Source organism: Anolis carolinensis, chromosome 1, assembly GCF_035594765.1.
Source record: "Anolis carolinensis isolate JA03-04 chromosome 1, rAnoCar3.1.pri, whole genome shotgun sequence".
Taxonomy (NCBI): domain Eukaryota; kingdom Metazoa; phylum Chordata; class Lepidosauria; order Squamata; family Dactyloidae; genus Anolis; species Anolis carolinensis.
The window spans coordinates 243,797,369-243,820,268 of NC_085841.1; the positions used below are offsets into that span (position 1 = coordinate 243,797,369).

Consider the following 22,900-nt stretch of genomic DNA (forward strand, 5'->3'; position numbering starts at 1 on the left):
GGTTGTCTACAAGGCGGGAGGTGTTTCCACCAATATGGATCCTTATTTCCAAACAAAATTGAGCCTCAAAGGTTGGGATCAAGAAGGCTAGTGGGTATGGCATTGACTAGACAATATAGCCAGTCCCACAGAGTGTTCTTGTATGTTTTGGAATTACAGTAGAGTCTCACTTATCCAAGACTCGCTTATCCAAATTTCTGGATTATCCAACGCATTTTTGTAGTCAATGTTTTCAATACATCATGATATTTTGGTACTAAATTCCTAAATACAGTAATTACAACATAACATTACTGTGTACTGAACTACATTTTCTGTCAAATTTGTTGTATAACATGACGTTTTGGTGCTTAATTTGTAAAATCATAACCTAATTTGATGTTTAATAGGCTTTTCCTTAATCTCTCCTTATTATCCAACATATTCGCTTATCCAACATTCTGCCGGCCCATTTATGTTGGATAAGTGAGACTACTGTATTTCAATACTGCAGTCTCCACAAGGCAACTTAACATCAGTACAAAAGAACTCTTTATTGTAGAATTAATGGAGTTTGGCACCACTTTTACTGCCATGGTTCAATACTATCGAACTCCGGGAGTTGTAGTTTTGCAAGGTCTTCAGCCTTCTCTGCCCGAGAGCGCTGGGGCCTCACCAAACGTCAACTCCCAGGATTGTCTAACATCAAGCCATGGCAGTTAAGATGGTGTCAAACTGCATTATGTAGTTGCACTCTTTTTTTCTTAAGTCAGGAGCGACTTGAGAAACTGCAAGTCGCTTCTGGTGTGAGACAATTGGTCATCTGCAAAGACGCCCGGATGTTTTGATGTTTTTACAATGACCAATCTTGATAAAATAGGGAAGAGCAGACACATCACACTGGCAACAAAGGTCCACATAGTTAAAGCAATGGTATTCCCTGTAGTAACCTATGGATGCGAGAGCTGGACCATAAGGAATGATGAACAAAGGAAGATTGACACTTTTGAACTGTGGTGTTGGAGGAAAATTCAGAGAGTGCCTTGTGTCATGGTTTGCAAAGACACTGCTGTGTGTGTGTTAACTAAAAAATTAAGTACATGAAGCCAATTGGCTGAGCCTGCAAAGACCTGGGGATTGAATCAATACTGTTTCTGTTCTGCTGCTGCAGAACCAGTTTGGACAAGTTTTCAGTGCTGAGTACTGCTGATGAAGAGAGCAATACACTCAGAGAGAGGCCTTGGCTATTTAGAGGCCTGTTTGCTGCTGAGAAAAGAGGGAGAAGAACCAGGACTGTATGCTTCTCTGAAGCAGATTTGTGGACTGAGAAAAGACTATTTATGACTGTGGACTTGTGTAAGTGATCAGAGGGATCATTGTACATACTACGGTTTTTGATCGCTTGGAATCAGTAAAGATCCTGTGTTTTTGTTCTGCAAACTTGAGTGGCATGTTATTGTTCTGCGAGTGATTCTGGATCGTGGTCACACCTAAGAGTTTCCATTTATCATCATCAATCTGTAACACCTTGGACCACAAGATTAAACTAGTCCATATTCCAGGAAATAATGGCCAGCTGCTCACTGGAGGGAAGGATAAAGAGACAAAGATGAAGTACTTTGGCCACTTAATGAGAAGACGGGAAAGCTTGGAGAAGAGAACGATGCTGGGAAAAATGGAAGGAAAAAGGAAGAGGGGCAGACCAAGGGCAAGATTGATGGATGGTATCCTTGAATGACTGACTTGACCTTGAAGGAACTGGAGGTGACCACAGCAGATAGCTCTGACATGGTCTGGACAACAACAACAAAAACCATCCTTGTGGGAGGCTTCTCTCATGTCCCCACATGGAGCTGGAGCTGATAGAGGGAGCTCATCCACGCTCTCCTAGGTTGGTTCGAACCGGCAACCTTCAGGTCAGCAACCCAACCTTCAAGTCAGCAGTCCTGCCAGTACAATGGTTTAACCCACTGTGCCACCGGGAGCTCCTGGTGAAATCTGAGAAACAGCAACTTAAGTAGAAGCAACTCAAGCACCCCTTGCCCAGCATTTTGAAACCTGAAATATTCCAAAATTTTCTGCCTTGGTGGCTGAGATAGTGACACCTTTGCTCTCTGATGTATCCATATATACAAGCTCGCTTATCCAACGTTCTGGATTATCCAACGTATTTTTGTAGTCAATGTTTTCAATATATCGTGATATTCTGGTGCTAAATTCATAAATACAGTAATTACTACATAGCATTACTGCGTATTGAACTACTTTTTCTGCCAAATTTGTTGTCTAACATGATGTTTTGGTGCTTTATTTGTAAAATCATTACCTAATTTGATGTTTAATAGGCTTTTCCTTAATGCCTCCTTATTATCCAACATATTCGCTTATCCAACATTCTGCCGGCCCGTTTATGTTGGATAAGTGAGACTCTACTGTACAATATTGCATATAAAGTTAAGAATCTGTGCATAAGGTGTGTATGAAGCATAAAATAATTTCGTGTTTAGACCTGGGTCCCATTTTCAAGATATCCCATTAGCTACCTATATGCAAATAGGGATATTCCAAAATAAATATAAAAAATTCCAAAACCCTACACTTCAGGTTCCAAGCATTTCAGATACTCAACACGTAACTTATCAGAGAAGGCAGACTAAAGTCCCTTCCACATCACACAGTTTTAGGGCTATGATTCTGCTTTGGCTCTTATAGCAACTTCCTATGGGATCTGCAGTTTAGAGGAAATAATTCAGAATCTAACAGGGGAGTTCTAGTATCTCAACACACTGCAGGCCCCAGGATCCCGTACCATAAAGTGGAATCATGGTTCTATATATGTGGCTGCACTGCAGTTTCAAAACAGTATTAAGGAACATGCAGACGATTGCATAGCCATAGACAATCCTGCAGTTTGGGGCCTGAAAGGTGACTGCACAAATCACAAAGCCCTGGTGCACATTAAGGACTCACTTTCACACACCTTTTGTGGAGGTTTGTTGCTAGGTTGCTGCAGTCTGAAGCTGGTTTCGAACTTCATTAAAGGGTCAATGTAGATGGGGCCTTGGTAGCATGAAGGGCCTTTCCTCAAATGTGCCTTTCTCGTCTCAATAAGAAGGCTGCAATGTGATTTATGGCAGACTGCCTTTGAAAGACAATTTGAGAACGAATGTATCTGTAGATATGCTTCCTGAAGCCAGTTGTATGAAGTATTTCAGTTTTATATAACTTGCTACTCTGTTTGTTCTTTCCCAGTGCAAAGCTGGGCAACATTTGGCACGATTTTGAGGTAGGTACAGCTCCCTTGGCATTATACCATGAGCCTTCTCCACTTAGGCACAAAAAAAAATGAAATGCAAAGATACAGACTGGGAGACGTCTGGCTCAACAGCAGTATGTGTGAAAAAGATCTTGGAGTGCTCGTGGACAACAAGTTAAACATAAATCAACTATGCAATGCTGCGGTTAAAAAAGCCAATGGGATATCAGCGAGCATAAATAGGAGTATAGTGTCTAGATCTAGGGAAGTCATGTTACCCCTCTATTCTGATTGGTCAGATCACACCTGGAATACTGTGTCCAATTCTGGGCACCACAATTGAAGGGATGTCAACAAGCTAGAATGTGTCCAGAGTAGGATGACTAAAATGATCAAGGGTCTGGAGAACACACCCTATGAGGAGCGGCTTAATGATCTGGGCGTTTAGCCTACAGAAGAGAAGGCTGAGAGGAGACATGATGAGGGCCATGTATCAAGATATGAGAGAAAGTCGTAGGAAGGAGGGAGCAAGCGTTTTCTGCTGCCCTGGAGACAAGGACGTGAAACAATGGCTTCAAACTACAGGAAAGGAGATTTCCATCTGAACATTAGGAAGAACTGTGAGAGCTGTTTGCCAGTAGAACTCTCGGCCCCCAGAGTGCGGTGGAGGCTTTTAAATAGAGGCTGGATGGCCATCTGTCAGGGGTGCTTTGAATGCGATTTTCCTGCTTTTTGGCAGGGAGTTGGACTGGATGGCCCACAAGGTCTCTTCCAACTCTGATTCTATGACTCTCAACTGTGACTAAATATTTCTGGGGAGCCAAAGTTTGTCCACTTCAACCTAGAATATTTAGCCCTTCATAGGCTTAAATTAGGTGAGCAATTCTGTCCTTCGTTTTTGGCTTGCACTTCCCATCCGCTAATGGTGAGATTGAGAATTGCATGTCAACACAATAGCCTATTTTGACTGCCTTCTTGGATGCTGCTGTGCAAACTGATGTTCTTTTTAGAAAACTGATTTTTTTTTAATCCTTTCCTTTAGGAATTTATCAATCCTGCTCACGGAAAAGAGGAACCCCGCTGTTCTTTCCAGCCACTTCTTGCTTAATTATTTAAGTCTCTCCCAGGAGAACAGAGTTGTTGAGTGCCTGTAAACTTACAGAATTTATTGGCTGTGAGAGGAGGAACATTTTATTTCCTGAGAAATCCTGTGGAGAGGTATTAAATGCAAAGCTATAGCGAAGACTCAAGTTGTAAAACTCATCTATATCACTGCAGATTTTATGGGACTTGGAGGTGTAGCCGCAGAATGCAGATTCTCTATTACCTAGTCAGAGAAGCAATAAAAGGGAAAGCAGCTGAAGCTGTTCAGTTAGCAAGCAGGCTTTATTACAAATGGGAGTAAAAGTAGTAGATGGCCCAATAATGGGAAAGAAAACAGTAAACAATACAGGAGACTTAAAACACACAGGCTGCTTAGTTTCATCCTATGTGATTATTATGTGGCTCCAACAGCATCCAAATAATATATTTTTACATCCATCCTGTTTGTGCACATTTCTGGCATTTTTGTATGTGCCTTTAAGTTGTCTATCAATGAATCATGACTCCATGAATTTCATAGGGTTGTCAAAGGCTTTCATGGCCGGAATCACAGGGTTGCTGTGAGTTTTCTGAGCTGTATGGCCATGTTCCAAAAGAATGCTTCTGGAACATGGCCATACAGCCCGGAAAACTCACAGGAACTCAATTTCATAGGGTTTTCTTAGATAAGACCTTGTAAAACTACAATCCCTGCAATTCCACAGTATTGAGCCATGGCAATTAAAGTTGTGCCAAACAGCATTCATTTTACAGTATAGAACTAAAAACTTAAGCTTCCTTCTAGTGAAATATAGCCCATAATATCTGGTATTTGTTGCTGATATCTCAGCCAAGTATTAACCAGATGTAATACTAATCTGTTGAGTGTCCAAGGTCAGATTGGATGTGGTGCATATAAGGCATTTCAGTATATCATTATCCAAGGTATTTAAAAGCCCCATTTAAAGAAAACTATCAGAAAATGCAGGAAAAGTATGAAACGAATGGTACATTACTGTAGACTTGACAGTCTTCTTAAATAGCTGTATGAGGAGGAAGCTCATTTAGTCTAGATAATGAAAGGTAGAACTTGTGCCATTTTAAAAGGCACCATAAGAGTGGGAAATGCTGGGATTTGTTTGTACAACTGAAGCAGTTCAGGAGTAATAAGTGGCAAAATTGCCTGTGAAAAGATCGCACATGATATTCTTGCAAACAAATTAATAACATGTGGGCTAGACAATACTACTGTTAGGTGTATTTGTAACTGGTTGATTGACATATCCTAAAGGATAGTCACCAATGGGTCTTCTTTTTCATCCTGGAGAGAGGTGAACAATGAGGCGCCACAGGAATCTGTCTTGGGCGCAGTGCTATTCAACATCTTTATGGGAAAAAGAATGGGAAAATTGAAGACACACTTATCAGATTTGCAGATAACAGCAGGATTTTGGATCAGAAAGCTGGGTTTAAACTACCAAATGTTTTTCAGCAGGGATAAATGTAATATATCACATCTAGGCAAGAAAAAAGAAAAATGCACAGCTATAGGATTGGGGTGACAATGGCTTGAAAGCATTACATGTAAGAAAATTGGGGCTTTAAACATGAGTCTATAATGCGATGAAGTGGCCAAACAATTAATACAATTCTGTTTTGTATCAACAGGACTACAGTGTCTGCATCGAGGGAATTAGTTATCCTACTCTATTCAGTTTTGGTCAGACCCTTTATTCTGTAAGATTCAAGAATCAATGCCAAAAATTGATACTAAGTTTATTGAGCCAATGTTTATTGATTTCATCCATTAAATAATATCTCACACAATAAAAAGTAAGCATAATTTTCTGTGGTGTTACTGTCTGCAAAAAAATTCATCAATACGCCGTTTCTTGCATGGGCTTCCTGGAAATAAGTTTGTTTCAGTTGATGCTGCTGCCTGTCCTGCACCTTCACATGCATCTACTGCTTCCACAAGCAGAGTTTCATCCAAGTCACCTGAGTCCTCTGAAAAGGTCTTCTGGAAAAGTTTCAGGATGGTCTGCTGCTTTGGGTCCTGCTAGGAGGTCAAAGTAGAGATCTTTAGAAAAATGTTTACTATTAAGGAGCAAATAGACAAATAATCTCCACTAATCCATAAGGAAAGGAAAAAGAAAACTTCAGAGACAAGCAAGACCTCTTTAAGGTGTTAGCCAATATGTCTTCCTTTACAACTACGTAAGGGAAAAAGAGAAAAAGAACTAATGATGCAGCTGACAAACTTCGCAAGAGCAAAATTATTACAGTAATTCAACCCAATAATCCAAGCACAGCCATGGATCCCAAAAAGAAACATGGTAAGTGATACATGCAGCTAGCAGTCGGATTCCTTAGGGGAAAATATTTTGAATATAGAAGGAGCCCTTTCTGGGTATGATTATTGGAACCAATGTGTGATCTCTGGAGAATTTGCTGAGGAGATAGAAAGTATTCGGGATTGACTTTAACTTTGTCATTTTGATTGAGCTTGAAATGACATTTGCTCATTTTATTACATTTCTTTGCATCATAACTTTTCAACCCACAAGTTTTATCTTCACAGTTGTTTTTCTTCCCCCTCTAAAGCATTGGCCAGTAGAAATGCCTTTTGCCTTTTCATTCATGATTACATAAAATACGTTGCTACTTAAAAACACAGGGGAAGATCCACTGTGTCCAGGATTTACATCAGTGCTAAAGGATACACACAAATCCAGGTAGTTACCTTGTAAAAGTAGTAATCTTTGGCTTCAGATGTTTCAGAGAACTTAGCTTCAGAAAGGCCAGCTTCACCTAAAACTCTGATCTTCTCTTGGATCATGGGCCTAACAAATATGGTAATTTCAAATACAAAATTAAAAACTATTTTTCCAAATAAGGATTAAAAGTATTTGTTGTGATAATGGTTTTGAACTATAACCCAAGAGATGTCAGATATGATATGGCTGATAGCTTCCCCTAATGCAGTGGTTCTCAACCTGTGGATCCCCAGGTGTTTTGGCTTACAACTCCCTGAAATCCCAGTCAATTTACCAGTTGTTAGGATTTCTGGGAGTTGAAGGCCAAAATATCTGGGGACCCACAAGTTGAGAACCACTGTCCTAATGTCATTAGTCTTGATCCACATTTCACTTTATCACAATACAGCATATAAAATATCCTATATTTCTATGAAAATCAGTCTAAGTTTTGCATTTAATGTCCTTCCTTCCTCCTCCTCCTCATTATTATTATTATTTTATTTTTATACCCCACCCCATCTCCCTGGAGGTAGTTTTATACCCCTATATACATTCTCCCCATAGACTTTGGTACAATTAGCATAAAAGAAGATGAAGAAACACTACTGTCTATCAGTAGAGGAAGTGAGGCCAGACTGATTATGGAGTATATAAAGAACAATCTCTAGAGACTCTGGTTTCAAGCCATGGAAGCACAGGTAATGTCTTGGTGACTATCAGAAGTTGAAACCTGCACCTTCAGAGAATTCCCACTGTTCTGGAAATCCTTCCATTTCTGACTACAAAAGTGTAAACCCCTAATGATCATGAACCTATAAGATCAACCAAAGGCTTCGATATATGGGGATTTTTTTGATAGACATGTAGAGTCCTAGAATGTAATTAGGGAGAGAGCAGAAATTATTTCTTTCCAATGGGAGAGGAAATCCGGTGTTAAAGGCTTTGTACCATTTTAAAATATACTTGAAAGGTGGAGAAATGCTGGGATGGGTATGCACAACAGAGATAGTTCAAGCACAATCAGTGGTAATGTTGCAGGCAAAGAAAAAAGAATGTGATCAATTGGGGAGAGTTACAATGAATGGAACAAACTCTACCTGCATAGCAATCAACCTCAGTAGGCAATTTGTGGAAGAGGAAAGGTTTTAAGGAGTGAAACTGAAGAAAGAATTCTTCTGGTTAACCAACTCCAGGATCTATAATCCATGCAAGTCAACCTGTCATTTGATACCATTATTTGAAAGGGGGGGGGGGGGGGACAAAGAGAAAGAATATACATCACTATCTGAAAATAGACTCCTGTATTTTTTAACATATGGCCTTGAACATCACTTGATGGAAATACAAATTGAAAATTTAGAAAATACACATGTGCAGAAAGAAAGAGTTTATGGTGAATATAAAAAAGTTAGTATCAATTTGGCAGGTATAAAAATTATGTAAATTGAGCTAACAATTAACATTTGGTGTAATGATTATAATAGCTTGAAGCAGGGCAGGTTCCTAGGTCTGTGAGCCTAACAAACTGATAAAAGCTAACAGACGGTTATAGGATAGCTAAAGACCACTGAGAAAAAGTAAAACCTGGTAAAAGGCAGAAAATATGAAATTGTAAGATTAAGAAAGATGGAAATATTTTACCTAGAAAAAAATGAAAGAAGAAAATCAGGCACCCAGCTGACAGTAAACCATATGTAAAGTGTCCAAGTTAGCAGATTAGCAATTAACAGAGCAAATTATGCCGCAAGATAAAGCAGAAGAACATAACTTAATTGCAAGAGAAGACAGTTGATGTCACAATGCAAAGAAAGCCTTCAGCTAACCAAGTGCTGCAATTCCTTGCAGAGCCAGATGGAGAAAGACAGCAGAGCAAAAGGGAAGAAAAGAACGCCATCACGCTTCCCAACCCATCAAACAGCGCAATTTCTTCCACTCTTGTGCTAATTATTTCATGAAGTGATTTACAACTAAAATGGGGGAATGACTGTCATTAGCTCTCTTTCATGTGTGGGCGATATGTCAGCTTCTAGTTCCGTGTGATTACTTGCAGAAGGTTGAGAGGAGGGAAGGAAACTTTTGACAGGAATGTCTGTCTCAGTGAAGATGAACCAGTTTCCTGCATCATCATGACAGAGCCCAGATATAAACCCCTCCCCGCACAATAATTCAAATATTCCTGGCTGTGCATTTTTTGTCAGTCATTCCTGAAGATTGCTGAAGAGGCACCAGAGAAGTTGCAGAAGAGAGATTTCAGCTAAGCAAAGTGGATCTGATCTAACTACTCAGAGCTTTAGATCCTTTATCTTACAAAAAAAGCCACTGGGAGCTTTGCAAGGTTAGAATAGAAACTATTAGGATATATTAATTGCTGTCACAAAGGGTATATCTACACTGTGGAATTAATGCACCTTGACATCATTTTGACTGCTACGGCTCAATGCAATGGAATTGTGAGAGCTGTAGTTTGTGAAGCATCAGTACTATTTAGCAGAGAAGGCTAAAGACCTTGTCAAAGTACAACTCTCATAATTCCATAGCATTGAACCATGGTAATTAAATTTATTTATTTATCCTATTTATATCCCAAAGGGGACCCAAGACGGCTTTACACATAGGCAACTATTTGATGCCTTAGAACAATGTACAATTAAAATAAACCTTTTAAATAGAATCTAAAACACATTAAAACATTTTAAACAATTACATTCACTATTAACCACTCTATCCGCAATTATACTCCGGGCCATTCCAATAGTCATTGCACATAATTCCATATCCATCTATTGTACTAAGAATGTTCTCTGAAGGTTTGATCCCAAAGCCAACTTTTCACTCTCTTTCAGAAGGTCAGGAGGGAGGGGGCTGATCTAATATCCCTAGGGAGTAGTACTGTTAAACTATATTATTTCTACAGTGCAGCTGCACTCTAAACCATGTTCAAAGCATTCCAACTGAAAGCCAAGGAAAATAAAAAAATATCAGTCACTGGAATGACAATGATGTGACACAAATGACTTCATGTTCCATTGACAGTAAGCAACCAGGTGTCATGCCTGTACTGCTTCCTAATTTCCTCCTGCTACTCACTTATCCATTCCCAATTTCCAAAGTATATACTGAATGCTTGAAATAATTAATATAGCATTTCCACATCCTACCATAAATAGTCATCAGCTGTGCCTTTTGCTACTAAATAGTGGATGTTCACAGAACTAGTTTGCCCAATTCGGTGTGCCCGATCTTCTGCTTGAATCAAAACCTGGATTGAAAAAAAGAGTTAATGTTACTGCTGTACCAAGTAGCAGCAAACTTTAAACAAATCAGGGGAATAGATAGCTAAAGTATTGCCATTCCCCTTTCTTGAATGGGGAACAAGGCCTAGAACTTAATTCCACTGCATCATACTTTTGCCATCTTCATTTAGAGGAGGCATATTTGTGGATGGGAATTGTGCACTTCCTGGGAGACCTGAACTCAAGCCATGCCTTTTTTACAGACTCTTTTGCAGTACTAGAATTTACCCCTTGCCATCTACCATCCTTGGTACCCACATTGTGATTATTAAATTCTGCATTCACTTTTGGTCTATTATGCCATAAATACCTGTGCCATCTGTATCTCAAATTATGCCCTTCTAAAACTAATTCTTTTGGTTTATCCATTCTTTCAAGTCACTACCTCTTTAATTTAAAAAAAGCCCGGTGCCTATCTACTAATACCATGTAAATAGCCAATTACGCCCTTGCCAAAGCTTCTGAGGACACTTGAGATGTCTTACCCCAGGATTCCAGAATAGTTCTGCAAACACAACCAAATCAGCAGACGAGAGAGTAAGCCCCATGTTTGCAGCTGTTAAGGAAAGAACAGCCACAGAGAGTTTTTCAGACAACTGGAATTCCTGGCAGAGGGACTGGCGCTCAGCTGAGGGTGTGGAGCCATCAATACGAATGTATCCAATGTGCTGAAAAGGAAGTTGGAGAAACAAGGGGTCAGCTCTCATTGGGGGTGATCCTATATGACAGCTCAGATGGGAAACAAAGTAGTCTTAGAACCAGACTAAGCTTTGAAATCTGACAGCTTAATTAGCTATCTTTCTAAGCTGATGCTTATTTTAATGCACCAAATTTATTTCTGATATTTGTCAACCAGACCCCTCTCCGTGATCTATGCTATGCAATACAGGAAAGACTTGTGATGTGAAATATTGCATATGTGAAGTGTATCTCCCCCTGCACACCTGCCAAAGTCCCCATGTTGACTATCCCCTTTAATAACCTTAATCTTCCAAATTGACAGAAGGATGGAGGCTCATCTCTGGTCAAGCAATAAAGCTTGGGAGGAAGCATATATTTTTGAAGCTCGGTGGAATATCAAAGGCAAAAATCTAAGCCAGAAAGCAAAAAGAGAGCCAATAGTGAGGAATGCCATAAGTTGCAGTCCAATAACATCCAGAGAGCTTTCTAACTTCCACTTCTTCTTCATAGTTTTATAAAGATAGCTTTTATAGTTGTTTGTTCTAAACACTCAGCCTTTTAAAAACATTTAGTTCTGGAAAATTATTTTTAATGTATGTAATTCTTCCTGCTGTTGCTTGGTTTAGTTCAATATTATGAATTTCTATACAAAATTGGTATTATGTGGATTAAAAAAAATCATAGGATGAAAAGATATTTGAACATTCATGGAAAGAGTTCTATTCACCAGCATGATCAAATAATAGCAACCTTCATATTATGCCAATCATAAAAGAACTTACTGGGATCTGAAGCTTTGAAAAGTGGATATAGTAAATGCAACTGTTTACCTTTTTCGCCAATGCCTCAGTAATCGCGTCCAAAACCAGCTTGTGGTGAGCAAATACCAGGAATTTTTCTTTTCCACTTTCCAGTAAGTCTAGAATATATTCTCTGTATTTAGAGGAAATGCGGGGAAAATTCAGACACAAATATGATTTGTTCTAGAAACAATCCATGTGTCTCATGCTAAATTAGTGGTTTTTAACTTTTCATTATATTTGGAAAATGGATTATCCAGCCAATTTCCATTCCTGAGGCCTACTTTTTGCATGCTTGAGATCACACAAACTACAGATAAGTTGCTTAGAGCACAAAGAGAAGGAATTTTGACAAGTGCAATAAACATATTACCAAAAATAAAATGGGTCAATGTACCACTATCTGAATAACTTATTATTTTTCTTTTGAAGATCTGTGCATCATCATATAAAAAGTGCTACATGAATATTAAATTAAAAATAAATGAGAGAAGACAGGAGTGGAATCTTGTTCTGAAATATCTGTAACAAATTCACAAGGCTGGTTCACAATACTGATGCCACTTCTAAAGTGTTTTAATTATTTTTTTCCTAAGGTTGACTTTCCTTTCCAGTAGTCAGAGACAATACATTCTACGCCAAAAGAGTTTCTTACATAATACAGTGGATTTTGGCTTCCGCAGTCCTGTTGTAAAACAGAAGAAGAGCTTCTTTCTCTTCTTGTTTCTGCAAACAGATTATTGGGGTGGGGGGGGAGACAGATGGACCATCAGTGACGTCTGCAGATAAGGAAGTCTAACACCTTTTTAATTGAATACTTTTCCACTGGCTGAAATGCTTTTGATTTCATATACTACCCTAAATCCAATGGACATGAAGTAGCATCCTGACCTATTCCCCTTTTGAATGAAGCCATTCAAATATCTGCCGTTATCAATTAATTCAGGATCAGGAGGCCTTCAGAGCACTGACATTATATCCAAAACACAGTATATGAAAGATATCAGTCCAAATTCTCCTTTTGTTAACCTGGTAAGGTTTTGTTTCCAAATCTGGACAATGCTTACTTGTTAAAGGCATCCCTGAACTACCATCTGGCATGCGCTAGTAACATTCAACCACCATTAACTGAGATGGTAGCTTATCTTCCTACATTTTATCCTCATCTATCTTCCCATAGTTTCCAAAACTTCATTTTGCCCAACACTATACTCTATTCAAAGGAATTCCTAACTATGCAGCCTTTGTTTGAATAATGTCTACCGTATTTTACAAGGAGAATATTTTTGGTGCAGAACTAAGAGATTGCAGGGAAACAAAAAAAGTTCTGGGAATTCCAAATTGGTGTAGCAAAAAATATTTTTGTTTTCTTTTAGATAAGCATCATGCGTTCAATTTTTATTCTTGTTTTTTTATTACTCCTCGTTTATCCCTCCATTATATTCTATATCTGCCAACTATGTAAGGCAGATACAGATTATTTTACAAATTATACATTTTGGTGTACTCAGAAAAATATTGTGTGCAAATGCAAGAAATACATAAACAAATTATGAAAAAAGAGCTTTAACTGGCTCCAGTTCTCACTATAGATTTTCTAGCAAACCAGGTTTGAATTTTGTACAATGTGTCAAATGGGCCTAGCCTAAGAGGTTCTGCTGTAGTCTGGTGAGAACCTACTGTGGGATATTTAAGTTTTATCACATGTTATCTTCCCTTTACCAAAACATGCTTGAGGTTACTTTCATCAGCTTTCAGATAGATGTGTCCAGCCCCATCTGAAGACATACCCATGCTATGAATGGAAAAGTCAACACTCAACGCTGCACCACCACTACTGGCTCCCAAGTGGATCCTTCCAAATATCTGAAGCAGCAGCAAAACTACAGCCACCCCTTTTCCTGCAGTGTAACTGGACCCATACAATCAGAAGTTCAGGCATCCCACCAAACAATAACATGTACTGGTCATAATTAAGCCAATTTCCGATCTCCCAAATATATTAAAACTGACTGACTGCTTTTGATTTTTTCAGTACACTGTTCTAGAAAGCCCTCTAGTCACACATATCTCTTTTCAAGGAATTAGCATCTTGGGATAAACAACACCCATAAAAAGGGTTTGTCAATCCAAATACTGTATTTCTTTGATTTGTTTTTTTTTAAAAAAATTGTTGTTTTGTCGTTTTATCCCACTGCCATGCTTCCCTCCTTGTACATGCAATTTATACAGAAAACTACAGAAGTTACATTTGAAATATCAATCTCAATCTTAATTTTTCCACTCCATATCTTAGCACATTCTCTAAATAGTTCCTAACTGGTTCCCACGTCCACTTGATTATTGCAGCCTTTTCAATTTTATCTATATTGTTCTATTTGCAATTTGTTATTTCCACATTTAACATATTAACTATATACAGTAGAGTCTCACTTATCCAAGCTAAACAGACAAGCAGAAGCTCGGATAAGCGAATATCTTGGATAATAAGGAGGGATTAAGGAAAAGCCTATTAAACATCAAATTAGGTTATGATTTTACAAATTAAGCACCAAAACATTTTTTACAACAAATTTGACAGAAAAAGTTCAATACGCAGTAATGTTATGTTGTAATTACTGTATTTACGAATTTAGCACCAAAATATCACAATATATTGAAAACATTGACTACAAAATGGCTTGGATAATCCAGAAACTTGGATAAGCGAGGCTTGGATAAGTGAGACTCTACTGTATTATACCAATTCATCAGACTGTTTTGTTTTATCTTTCTAACCCCTCAGTAAAACAATTTATACACACGCTATTAATTTGTCAACCATTTTTTCTTTTTGTATATTCTTCACTCCTGTTATCCTTGCATGTAGTACATCTCTATTAACTATTACTATCTGTAGACTTAACATTCTATTGATTTCTCCTTCAATCATTCTCCGGTATTCTTGCACTAGATCATATTTCTTTGATTCTAAGACAAACTTTTCCCCTTATAAACATATCTGAAACAGAAAATGTCTTAAAATCATGCATGCTTTTTTATAAAAGGTTTTTTTTCCTATTGGTGGTACTAAAATTAGTGTGTGTCTTATAACTGATGGTACCTTGGAATCAATGTAATATGGTAAATGAGCAAACAACAGCAAAAACTATGGTTTTGAAACCAGTTTCAAATTCTGGTGTCATCCTGGACTAGCATCCTTTTGCAAACTAGGTTTTATGTGCTGGCTTTACAAACTGTGTTTTAGCATTGTAACTGAATGCTATTATATTCATACCCAACCACAGTTCTAACTCACACTTTTGTAACCCTTTGCCATTTCCTTTGCGGCTGCTGCCAGCTCAGCCTTTGTCCTGGCATTGATGCCCTCAGGAGCCACCACGACCATTTTGCGCTGCTTTGCAGGGAGTTGGGAAAGCACGTTGGACTTCAGGCGGCGAATCATGATAGATTCTTCCAGAAGAAGTTTCAGCTCTCCAAGATTGGAAGATCCAGAATAATCCCATCCCCAAGGTCGCTGCAATCAACACAAAACAGAGGCCATTAACATTGTCACTACTCAGTCATTAAAACCATTCTAAGAACTATTCTTATACTGTACATTTGTACACTGGAAATTCAATTAAGGGCATTATTTGGATTTTTAATTTTTAAAAATGGTACGGCACAGGTGCCTAAAACTTCTAAAGATGTCTGCCGGAGATCAAAAAAACGTACCACACTATGTTGGAGATGGAGTTTGAGTAGTGATTAATATATATAATTCTGTAGTCTCCATTTCTCTCCATATTTTTAGTGCTTGCCATTCTGCTCCCAGTGTAATCCAACTTGACCCTGTCTTGATAATCTGTCCTATATGTTGTAAAATTTTATTTATTATAACTCTACTATTTATTGCATAATCTCATGGTGGCAAAGTAAGAATTTTGAAACATGTGTAGATTAAAACCATATATAATTGATCCAAGTTACACTTTAAAAGTTACAATTTTAAACCATATACATTTGCAAGGTAGTCCCCAAAATCTTTAATTAAAAGCCTCTCCTCTTGTCTTTGGTGCTAATTTGACGCCTAAGGAGAGGACATTCAACAGTGGGGGCATCATAAAACTGAGAAGGCTCTCTGCCATATACTCTCACTCCATATGGCTCCATTGCTGGACCTTAATTATGCCATTCAGAGGCCGGGTGCAGGTGCTGTGTAGGATATTGAAGCTCTGCCACAGGAGCTAATTCAGCCTTCTTTTGACCTTTCTGATTTTGGCAGGTCTGCCCTGTGAATAGCCAAGGATATCTTCAGGATAGTTTTAATGAAATCAGAGATCCCCAGAAAACAGTATTCCATCCTGTACATTCTGTGCTTTTTGGCACTGTTATGAAATGACAGCCAATACACAGAATCATTGGCAATTCTAACTCACACTGAGTCCCAAAATTAATCTGCATACCAGCAATATTCAATACCCTTGTAAACTATGCAAACACGTTTCATAGAGATTTGGAAGTCAAGAAGCCCCCCTCCAACCTGCTCTCTACAGTAATTTAGTTAAACTTTTAAAAGAAGCTTTTGAATCTTTCCCAGCTGAGTGAAGTTTTCCAATGTAAAAGTGTACTTTTTCATCTTTTAAGACTCACTAACAACATCACCTGCTTTGAAAAATGGATCTAGAGCACCTCTTTTTGCAAAATTTGGCTCATAAATAAAACAGGTGACACTTTATTTGTTGCACTTTTTATGAGCAAGAAATGCCAAGGAGTTAGATTGTAAACCAATAAACTAATTGCATATCTTTGCTTATTGCATTTGCCAGAAATGTATGGCTCTCTGCCATGAAACTAAATCAATTCCTTTTGAATGAAATATATTTTAAACGGAGATTTGAGCTTTGAGAGTTGTTTTGTTTAACCAAGACAATACTATTTTATTAGGAGCATATCACTTTTATGATTCCAATTTTGATTCTTATGGATCTCGGAGCAATTTTTATATCATCGTTTCTGAATACTCTGGAGCTCAATTACATATTATGAAATAAAAACAGAGCAGCAAACACTGTATTTGGCTTGTAATATTAATGCAGACATAGGAACTTTTTAAGAGAGGAAATCAGCATGTAAAAGGGAATAATCTGAAGCCTTCCTCCTATTCACCATTTTTCCTATGACATTAATCTTCCTCAGCAGCTGGACTCCATGATTCAAACGAAACCTGGAAAAAGACATCTGAGGGAAAAAATTCTGGATCCAGAAAGAGCTACAGCCTCACAATCCAGCTTTTCCCCTCTTTCTTCCACAGTCTAGTTGTCTTCAATGTTTTAAAAAATCTGCTTAACTAAGTGGGGTGTACAGCTTCACAATTGCTTTGAATGAGATTTTCCTGCTGCTTGCAGGGGGTAGGACAGGATGGCCCGTGAGGTCTCTTCCAACTCTACGATTCTATGAGAGTGGACAGGGAAAATATGAAAATGTAAAATACAGATGTATGCTAATGTTGCAGAAAATGGAGGTGCAAAGAATCCTTACCAAAATGCCATAATTAAACTTCTCTGTGCTTCATTTCCAGAAGGCTAAAGGAGGGCAAGGCAAACCACAGCTATACTCTATTTTCACACTGTTCACTTCCAAAGTCCTCACATTTACACATGAATAACAATGTTACAATTCATCCTTAGATGAAGTATTAGGGCACTTACTGCAATTAAAAATATTTTAATAAGATACCAAATTAAAGCACAGAACATACATTGGAAAACAGAGAGAGGTGCAGAAAACCACTCAGTTGCTTTCCCCATTCAACAGCTTAATAACTATGGTAAAAATCACCTCCAGTGCCTCTGGAAAGGACCTGTGACATTCACCTGCTTTGTGAAGGTGGCCAGTTAAGAATGAAACAAAACTGCATGACCTTTGCAGCCACTATTAAGAAGATGATTAGGGTAAAATCAAGATACTGGCCAGAACCCGAAGGTCAAAACTCATTTACAGAAAGAACCACAACAGCAGCAGGGAGAAATTCTGCTGTTCAATTATATACCATACATATACACACCTCAAGCATTTTTTATAGTTATGTAACTACTGATACAAGGCAACCCCGGTGGTGAAGTGTGTTAAAGCACTGAGCTGCTGAACTTGCAGACTGAAAGGTCCCAGGTTCAAATCCCGGGAGCCAATGTGAGTAGATCAATAGGTACCGCTCTGGCGGGAAGGTAACGGCGCTCTATACAGTCATGCTGGCCACATGACCTTGGAGGTGTCTACGGACAATGCCGGCTCTTCGGCTTAGAAATGGAGATGAGCACCAACCCCCAGAGTCAGACATGACTGGACTTAACTTCAGGGGAAACCTTTACCTTTAACTACTGATACATAAATCTACAAGAGAAAATACTGAAACTCAAGGGGGTATTTATTGCAGAAAGGAGGTGGCTGGCACATAAACCGAGAAAAGGAAAGAAAAAGTAATATTAAAGGTTTTTAAGTTTGAAATAGGAGCTGCTGAACTTGGTGACTGAAAGGTCAGTGGTTCGAATCCGGGGAGCAGGGTGAACTCCCACTGTTAGCCCCAGCTTCTGCCAACCTAACAATTCGAAAACATGAAAATATGAGTATATCAATATGTATAGCTCTGGCAGGAAGGTAACTGCGCTCCATGCCGGCCACATGACCTTGGAGGTGTCCACGGACAACGCTGTCTATTCAGCTTAGAAATGGAGATGAACACCAAACCCTAGAGTCAGACACGACTAGACTTAATGTCAGGGGAAAACCTTTACGTTTACCTAAGTTGGAGATGCTCAATTAATATATTGAAAATTATCCAAGAAAGGGACAAGTAATGTGTGGTTCCCCTTCTGTCATTCACCACTGGCTATTCTGGGAAGGGCTGGTAGCAAAGGTTGTCCCAACATCATCAGGAAAGCCAAACACTCTGCACTATTGTGACTTCAGGTGAATATTAATCAATTCTGTCTGAAAGAGCCATGATCCCATTGGGAGAAGATACATCTTATACTAGGTCAGTCCCATAACCATCTAGCCTGGTATCATCTTGCAGGAGATGCATCATCTCTCCAAGGGCTCAGGCCAATGTCTGCCCCTTCCTCTTGCTCAGATGGTGCTTCTTCAATTGGATCTGTTGGAGAACTAACCTAGGATCTTAACACATGCAAAGCACGTGCTTCATCAATGAACTATGGTCAGCTGCTGCAGTTGAAGACCTGCCCTTTCAAAAGGCAAGACCTCAATAAGAGAAGATTGTAACTAAAATCGTTTTGCTTCCGCGTGATCTTTACAGAGCACAAAATGCTTCTCAGCATGCATTCAGTACTGTTATTTTCAAAGAACAATTCCCTTGCTCCCACTTTGCCAGGAATAGCCCGCAATTACCTGCTTAGCATCGCAGTAGCGGAGCCCAAAGGCATGGAACTGAGAGAAGGAGGATGGCCTGACAGCTGCCATCTGTGTATACAGCTCAGCGGGGCGTGACATGGCAGGGGTGCCTGAGAGCAAGATCACACGTTTGGCAGCCTGCAAGAGTGGAGAGGTTGTAGGTTAGTTCCATCGCCACCATTCCTAACAAAAATGAGGAAACATATTATGGTTGCAAAAAACAGCAGACACTGCTAACTAGTTTAGCTAATTCAGTGGAGTGGGGGGTGAGAAGCTCCTTGTGCACCTCACAGTTACCAGCAGCTCACAAGAGGGCTGAACCGATCTCAGTCTCTGCCCCTGCACCCAGGACCAGCCATAAGATAAAGAATGCTCTCAGCAAAGGGCACTTTTGACAACATCCTCCGCAAACCATTTTACTGTGTTGCAAAGCTGGACTTACAAAACTCATGATTGCAGTATTTACAATGGTTGCTAATACTAGCTGAAATACCTTTCGGTCACTGCACAGGTCAAAATTATTTTCTTATTATGTGACAGGCACTGGCAGAAATTGCAAGGGATTCTTGGAAAATCCCTGCAGATGGTATCCTTGCAGTGTGTCCAGTTACTAGAAACACTGCTAATCCCCTTGCGCTCCAACAGTAAGGGTGTGCGGATGGTTCTCAAGGTGGGTTGAGAGCTAGCATAAGGAGACTTAGCTACAGAGACTTAGCTAGGTGGAACAAAGCATAATCTCCAACATGTCTCCAAGATGTGGATTTTTTAAAAAACTACTGAAATAGCAGAATATTTTGAAGCTATTTAGTGGGCATTCATTTTATAGCTCTGAAAAAGGCTGAAGACATAGGTTTTTGTTTTAGCCCCTAGCTTACTACAGACAATTCTATCAGAAAAGTTCATTTCTCTGCCCCTTGCACTTTGGCAGCCTGGGCTTTATTCCCCCCAAGGCTAACTTTGTCCTATGGAGATACCTGAAACTGAGCTGAATGAAGTCACTGTTATAAATAACATAGCATACTTTAAGGAGTCAGAACAAAGCACAATGAAAACAAACAGTGGTTGGTGGCATCCTAAAGGGGAAAAAGATGTATTTTTGCATATGTTTTCATGACTGGAGTCAACATGATCAAATTAAGTGGTATATATGCATTGATAAAAAGGTGAGGGGTTAAAGCGGTGATTCTCAACCTGTGGGTCCCTAGGTGTTTTGGCCTTCAACTCCCAGAAATCCTAACAGATTGTAAACTGGAATTCTGGGAGTTATAGGCCAACACACCTGAGGACCCACAGGTTGAGAATCACTGGGTTAAAAGGAACCAAATGACTACAAAATGCAAACATGGTCTGTAACAAGTTTTAAAGAACTGAAAAATCAAGTAATGATTTACAACAGCAGTAAAGGCGAGCACATAATTGTCCCACTTGTGTTAGGTTGGTTGACAACAATAATGATAATGAGAACCACTACTTTGACTTAATCTAAATAAATGAACCAGACAACTAAAATCTGTTCTAATTATGCAGTTTCATGTTGGAATCTCCCTTTGACATTCTCTTCATGAAGAATGACAGCATTCTCAGGTCTGCAGCACATTGTCCTGCAAGGTCAAACTGTTTTTCCGCTGATTTCCAAATGGCAATTTCCATGGCTGCTTATTTTTTGGATAGATAATTGTTTTCTCCTGCATAGAAGTAAGAGGGCCAGTTCTGACAGGTGTCAGGCATTATCACGTTTGGAGATACGTTCAAGAGAAAATTAGGTTGGACACCAAAATGTAATGAAGAAAATGCATCCATATGCCCAAGAAAACTGGAGAACAACAGAAGCACTATTCTACAGATCCCTTCAATTCAAGTGACCCCACCAAGCAATAGCAATTACAGGAGGAGCACTGAAATAGTGACATACATCTTAATTGGAAACTCAAGACATAAGATTTTCTCTAGGAGAACCATGCTCTTAACAGAAGTAATGCTACCTTTAGTGCCACTGGCACACTGAGAGGAGTATCCGATTATAGTGAAAGAAAGTATGGGAAAAGTTACTTCACAGAAATAATTTAAGAGGGATACTTTAAAATGCAGAATCAATGACATAATAGTCTGACCTTTTTCACTGGGCATCTAACTGCTTTAAAATGCAGAAGTTCAGTTGAAAAACACACTAGGAAATAAACATCACCGAACATGCAAAAGTACCTCATTCCCATGCAATGATTTACTGGGATTTTAATGATTTTCACAGCAGGTGACCTGCAGTGTAGCTGTCTGACTTGCTTTGCATGATGGCTATTATTTAAATGCACATTGTGCTGGGTACGCAATTATAGCCATCCTTCCAATTCCTTCTCATTCTTTACTTGTCAGCTGTTTAACATTTAAAGTGTGTGTTGCCCTGCCTGACACAAAATGGAAATACTGGGTGGTAATTTAAATGCAGAAGGCTTTGCTGCTTGGGCAAAATGGAGCTGGGACCTGTGGGGAGACAGTATCTATAATTTTCAAATTTTCATTTCTGACATAAAACAGCATTGGAATGCATGCCCATTCTAGATGTGCAATAAGCCTAAGGTTAGAATATTAACTGTGTGTCATTGCTGCAAATAATTTTAAATATATTCATCACTAGGCACACAGTATTTCAAATGCCACTCCTCAAAAGTAAACTGGTTCAATTCACAAAATTTCAACTTCAGAAGCTTGCAGTTATTCTAGAGTTAGAAAAACAAGAGTATCAAAAGATCTTTAGACATAAGAAGAAAGAAGGAGGAGATGACCTTGACAACTAGAAGGTATTTTCAACTCTATTTCTTCATCAAAAGCAAAATGTTTCTGAGACAAAATATAATGTTTGGGTTGTTCTTTAAAAAGAGAGAGAGAGAGAGAGAGAGAGAGAGAGAGAGAGAGAGAGAGAGAGAGAGAGACCCCCCAAAGTTCCTTTTCACTAAGGATAAGAAAATCAATTATTTCAATTCTAGGCAAATCAGCACATATTAACTTTCTAGCTTCTTTTGTTTCCAGACAAAAGGAAAAAGGATGCACACCTCATGCTGGAAGGCAACTTACAAAAAGAACATTACATTGGAAGACAATCGTGCATGATGAATGAAATACTGGAAAGTTGGACATAAGTAGAGTAACATGACTTGGACTAATGCCCCTCATCCTCAGATAAATTTCATTAAATGGCTGGCAATATTTTTGAAAGATGGTCACTCTCCAATTGTTAAGCTAATGGCCCATGGTGGCTCTTGATCTGCCAACAAAATGATTATGGAACAAACACATACAGAATTTCCTCTGATACCCAGCATGGCTTTCCTATACTGTCCTAGTCAACTAGGACCATCTTCTTGCACCAAGACAAAATATCCACAAAGGAAATCATCAAGAAATTGGCTTTGGGGGGATGTAAAGCTATTACATTAAATAGATCTTCCCTCCCTAAAACATTTATTTAAAATTCACAATTTGATTTAAGCAGGAATTTTTCATCATCCATTTGACCTATTATTATTATTAGTAGTAGTAGTATTATTAGTATGTTTATTTATATGCCACTTTTTCTCTCCATACGGAAACTCAAAGCGGTTCACAACTAAAAACATTTTAATACAACTTAAAATATATAAATATACAAATATTAAGACAGTA

General features: G+C 38.7%; 1 protein-coding gene and 1 long non-coding RNA gene across 7 annotated transcripts in view; one reads left to right on the forward strand and one right to left on the reverse strand.

Annotated features, from left to right (window-relative positions):
- The first annotated feature begins 2 nt into the window (after nucleotides 1-2).
- On the forward strand, nucleotides 3-6,124 carry LOC134295302 (uncharacterized). Its single transcript, XR_010001833.1, has 3 exons — nucleotides 3-94; nucleotides 4,278-4,453; nucleotides 5,987-6,124. It is a non-coding gene; the product is annotated as an uncharacterized LOC134295302 (long non-coding RNA).
- Nucleotides 6,090-22,900, reverse strand: part of smarcal1 (SWI/SNF related, matrix associated, actin dependent regulator of chromatin, subfamily a like 1) — a 48,340-nt gene continuing 31,529 nt past the window's right edge. For 2 of the 6 annotated variants that reach the window (XM_008122294.3, XM_008122295.3), the window contains exons 10-17: nucleotides 19,241-19,381; nucleotides 15,150-15,368; nucleotides 12,507-12,577; nucleotides 11,882-11,984; nucleotides 10,856-11,038; nucleotides 10,236-10,336; nucleotides 7,062-7,161; nucleotides 6,090-6,377 (exon numbers count right to left, since the gene is read on the reverse strand). In XM_008122294.3, coding sequence (XP_008120501.2) covers nucleotides 6,174-6,377; nucleotides 7,062-7,161; nucleotides 10,236-10,336; nucleotides 10,856-11,038; nucleotides 11,882-11,984; nucleotides 12,507-12,577; nucleotides 15,150-15,368; nucleotides 19,241-19,381 — 1,122 coding nt within the window. In that variant the 3' untranslated portion in view covers nucleotides 6,090-6,173. Of the gene's footprint in view, nucleotides 6,378-7,061; nucleotides 7,162-8,174; nucleotides 8,295-10,235; nucleotides 10,337-10,855; nucleotides 11,039-11,881; nucleotides 11,985-12,506; nucleotides 12,578-15,149; nucleotides 15,369-19,240; nucleotides 19,382-22,900 lie in introns of those variants that run through there. The other 4 variants (XM_008122296.3, XM_062967332.1, XM_016998076.2 and 1 more) reach the window with 4 other exon arrangements.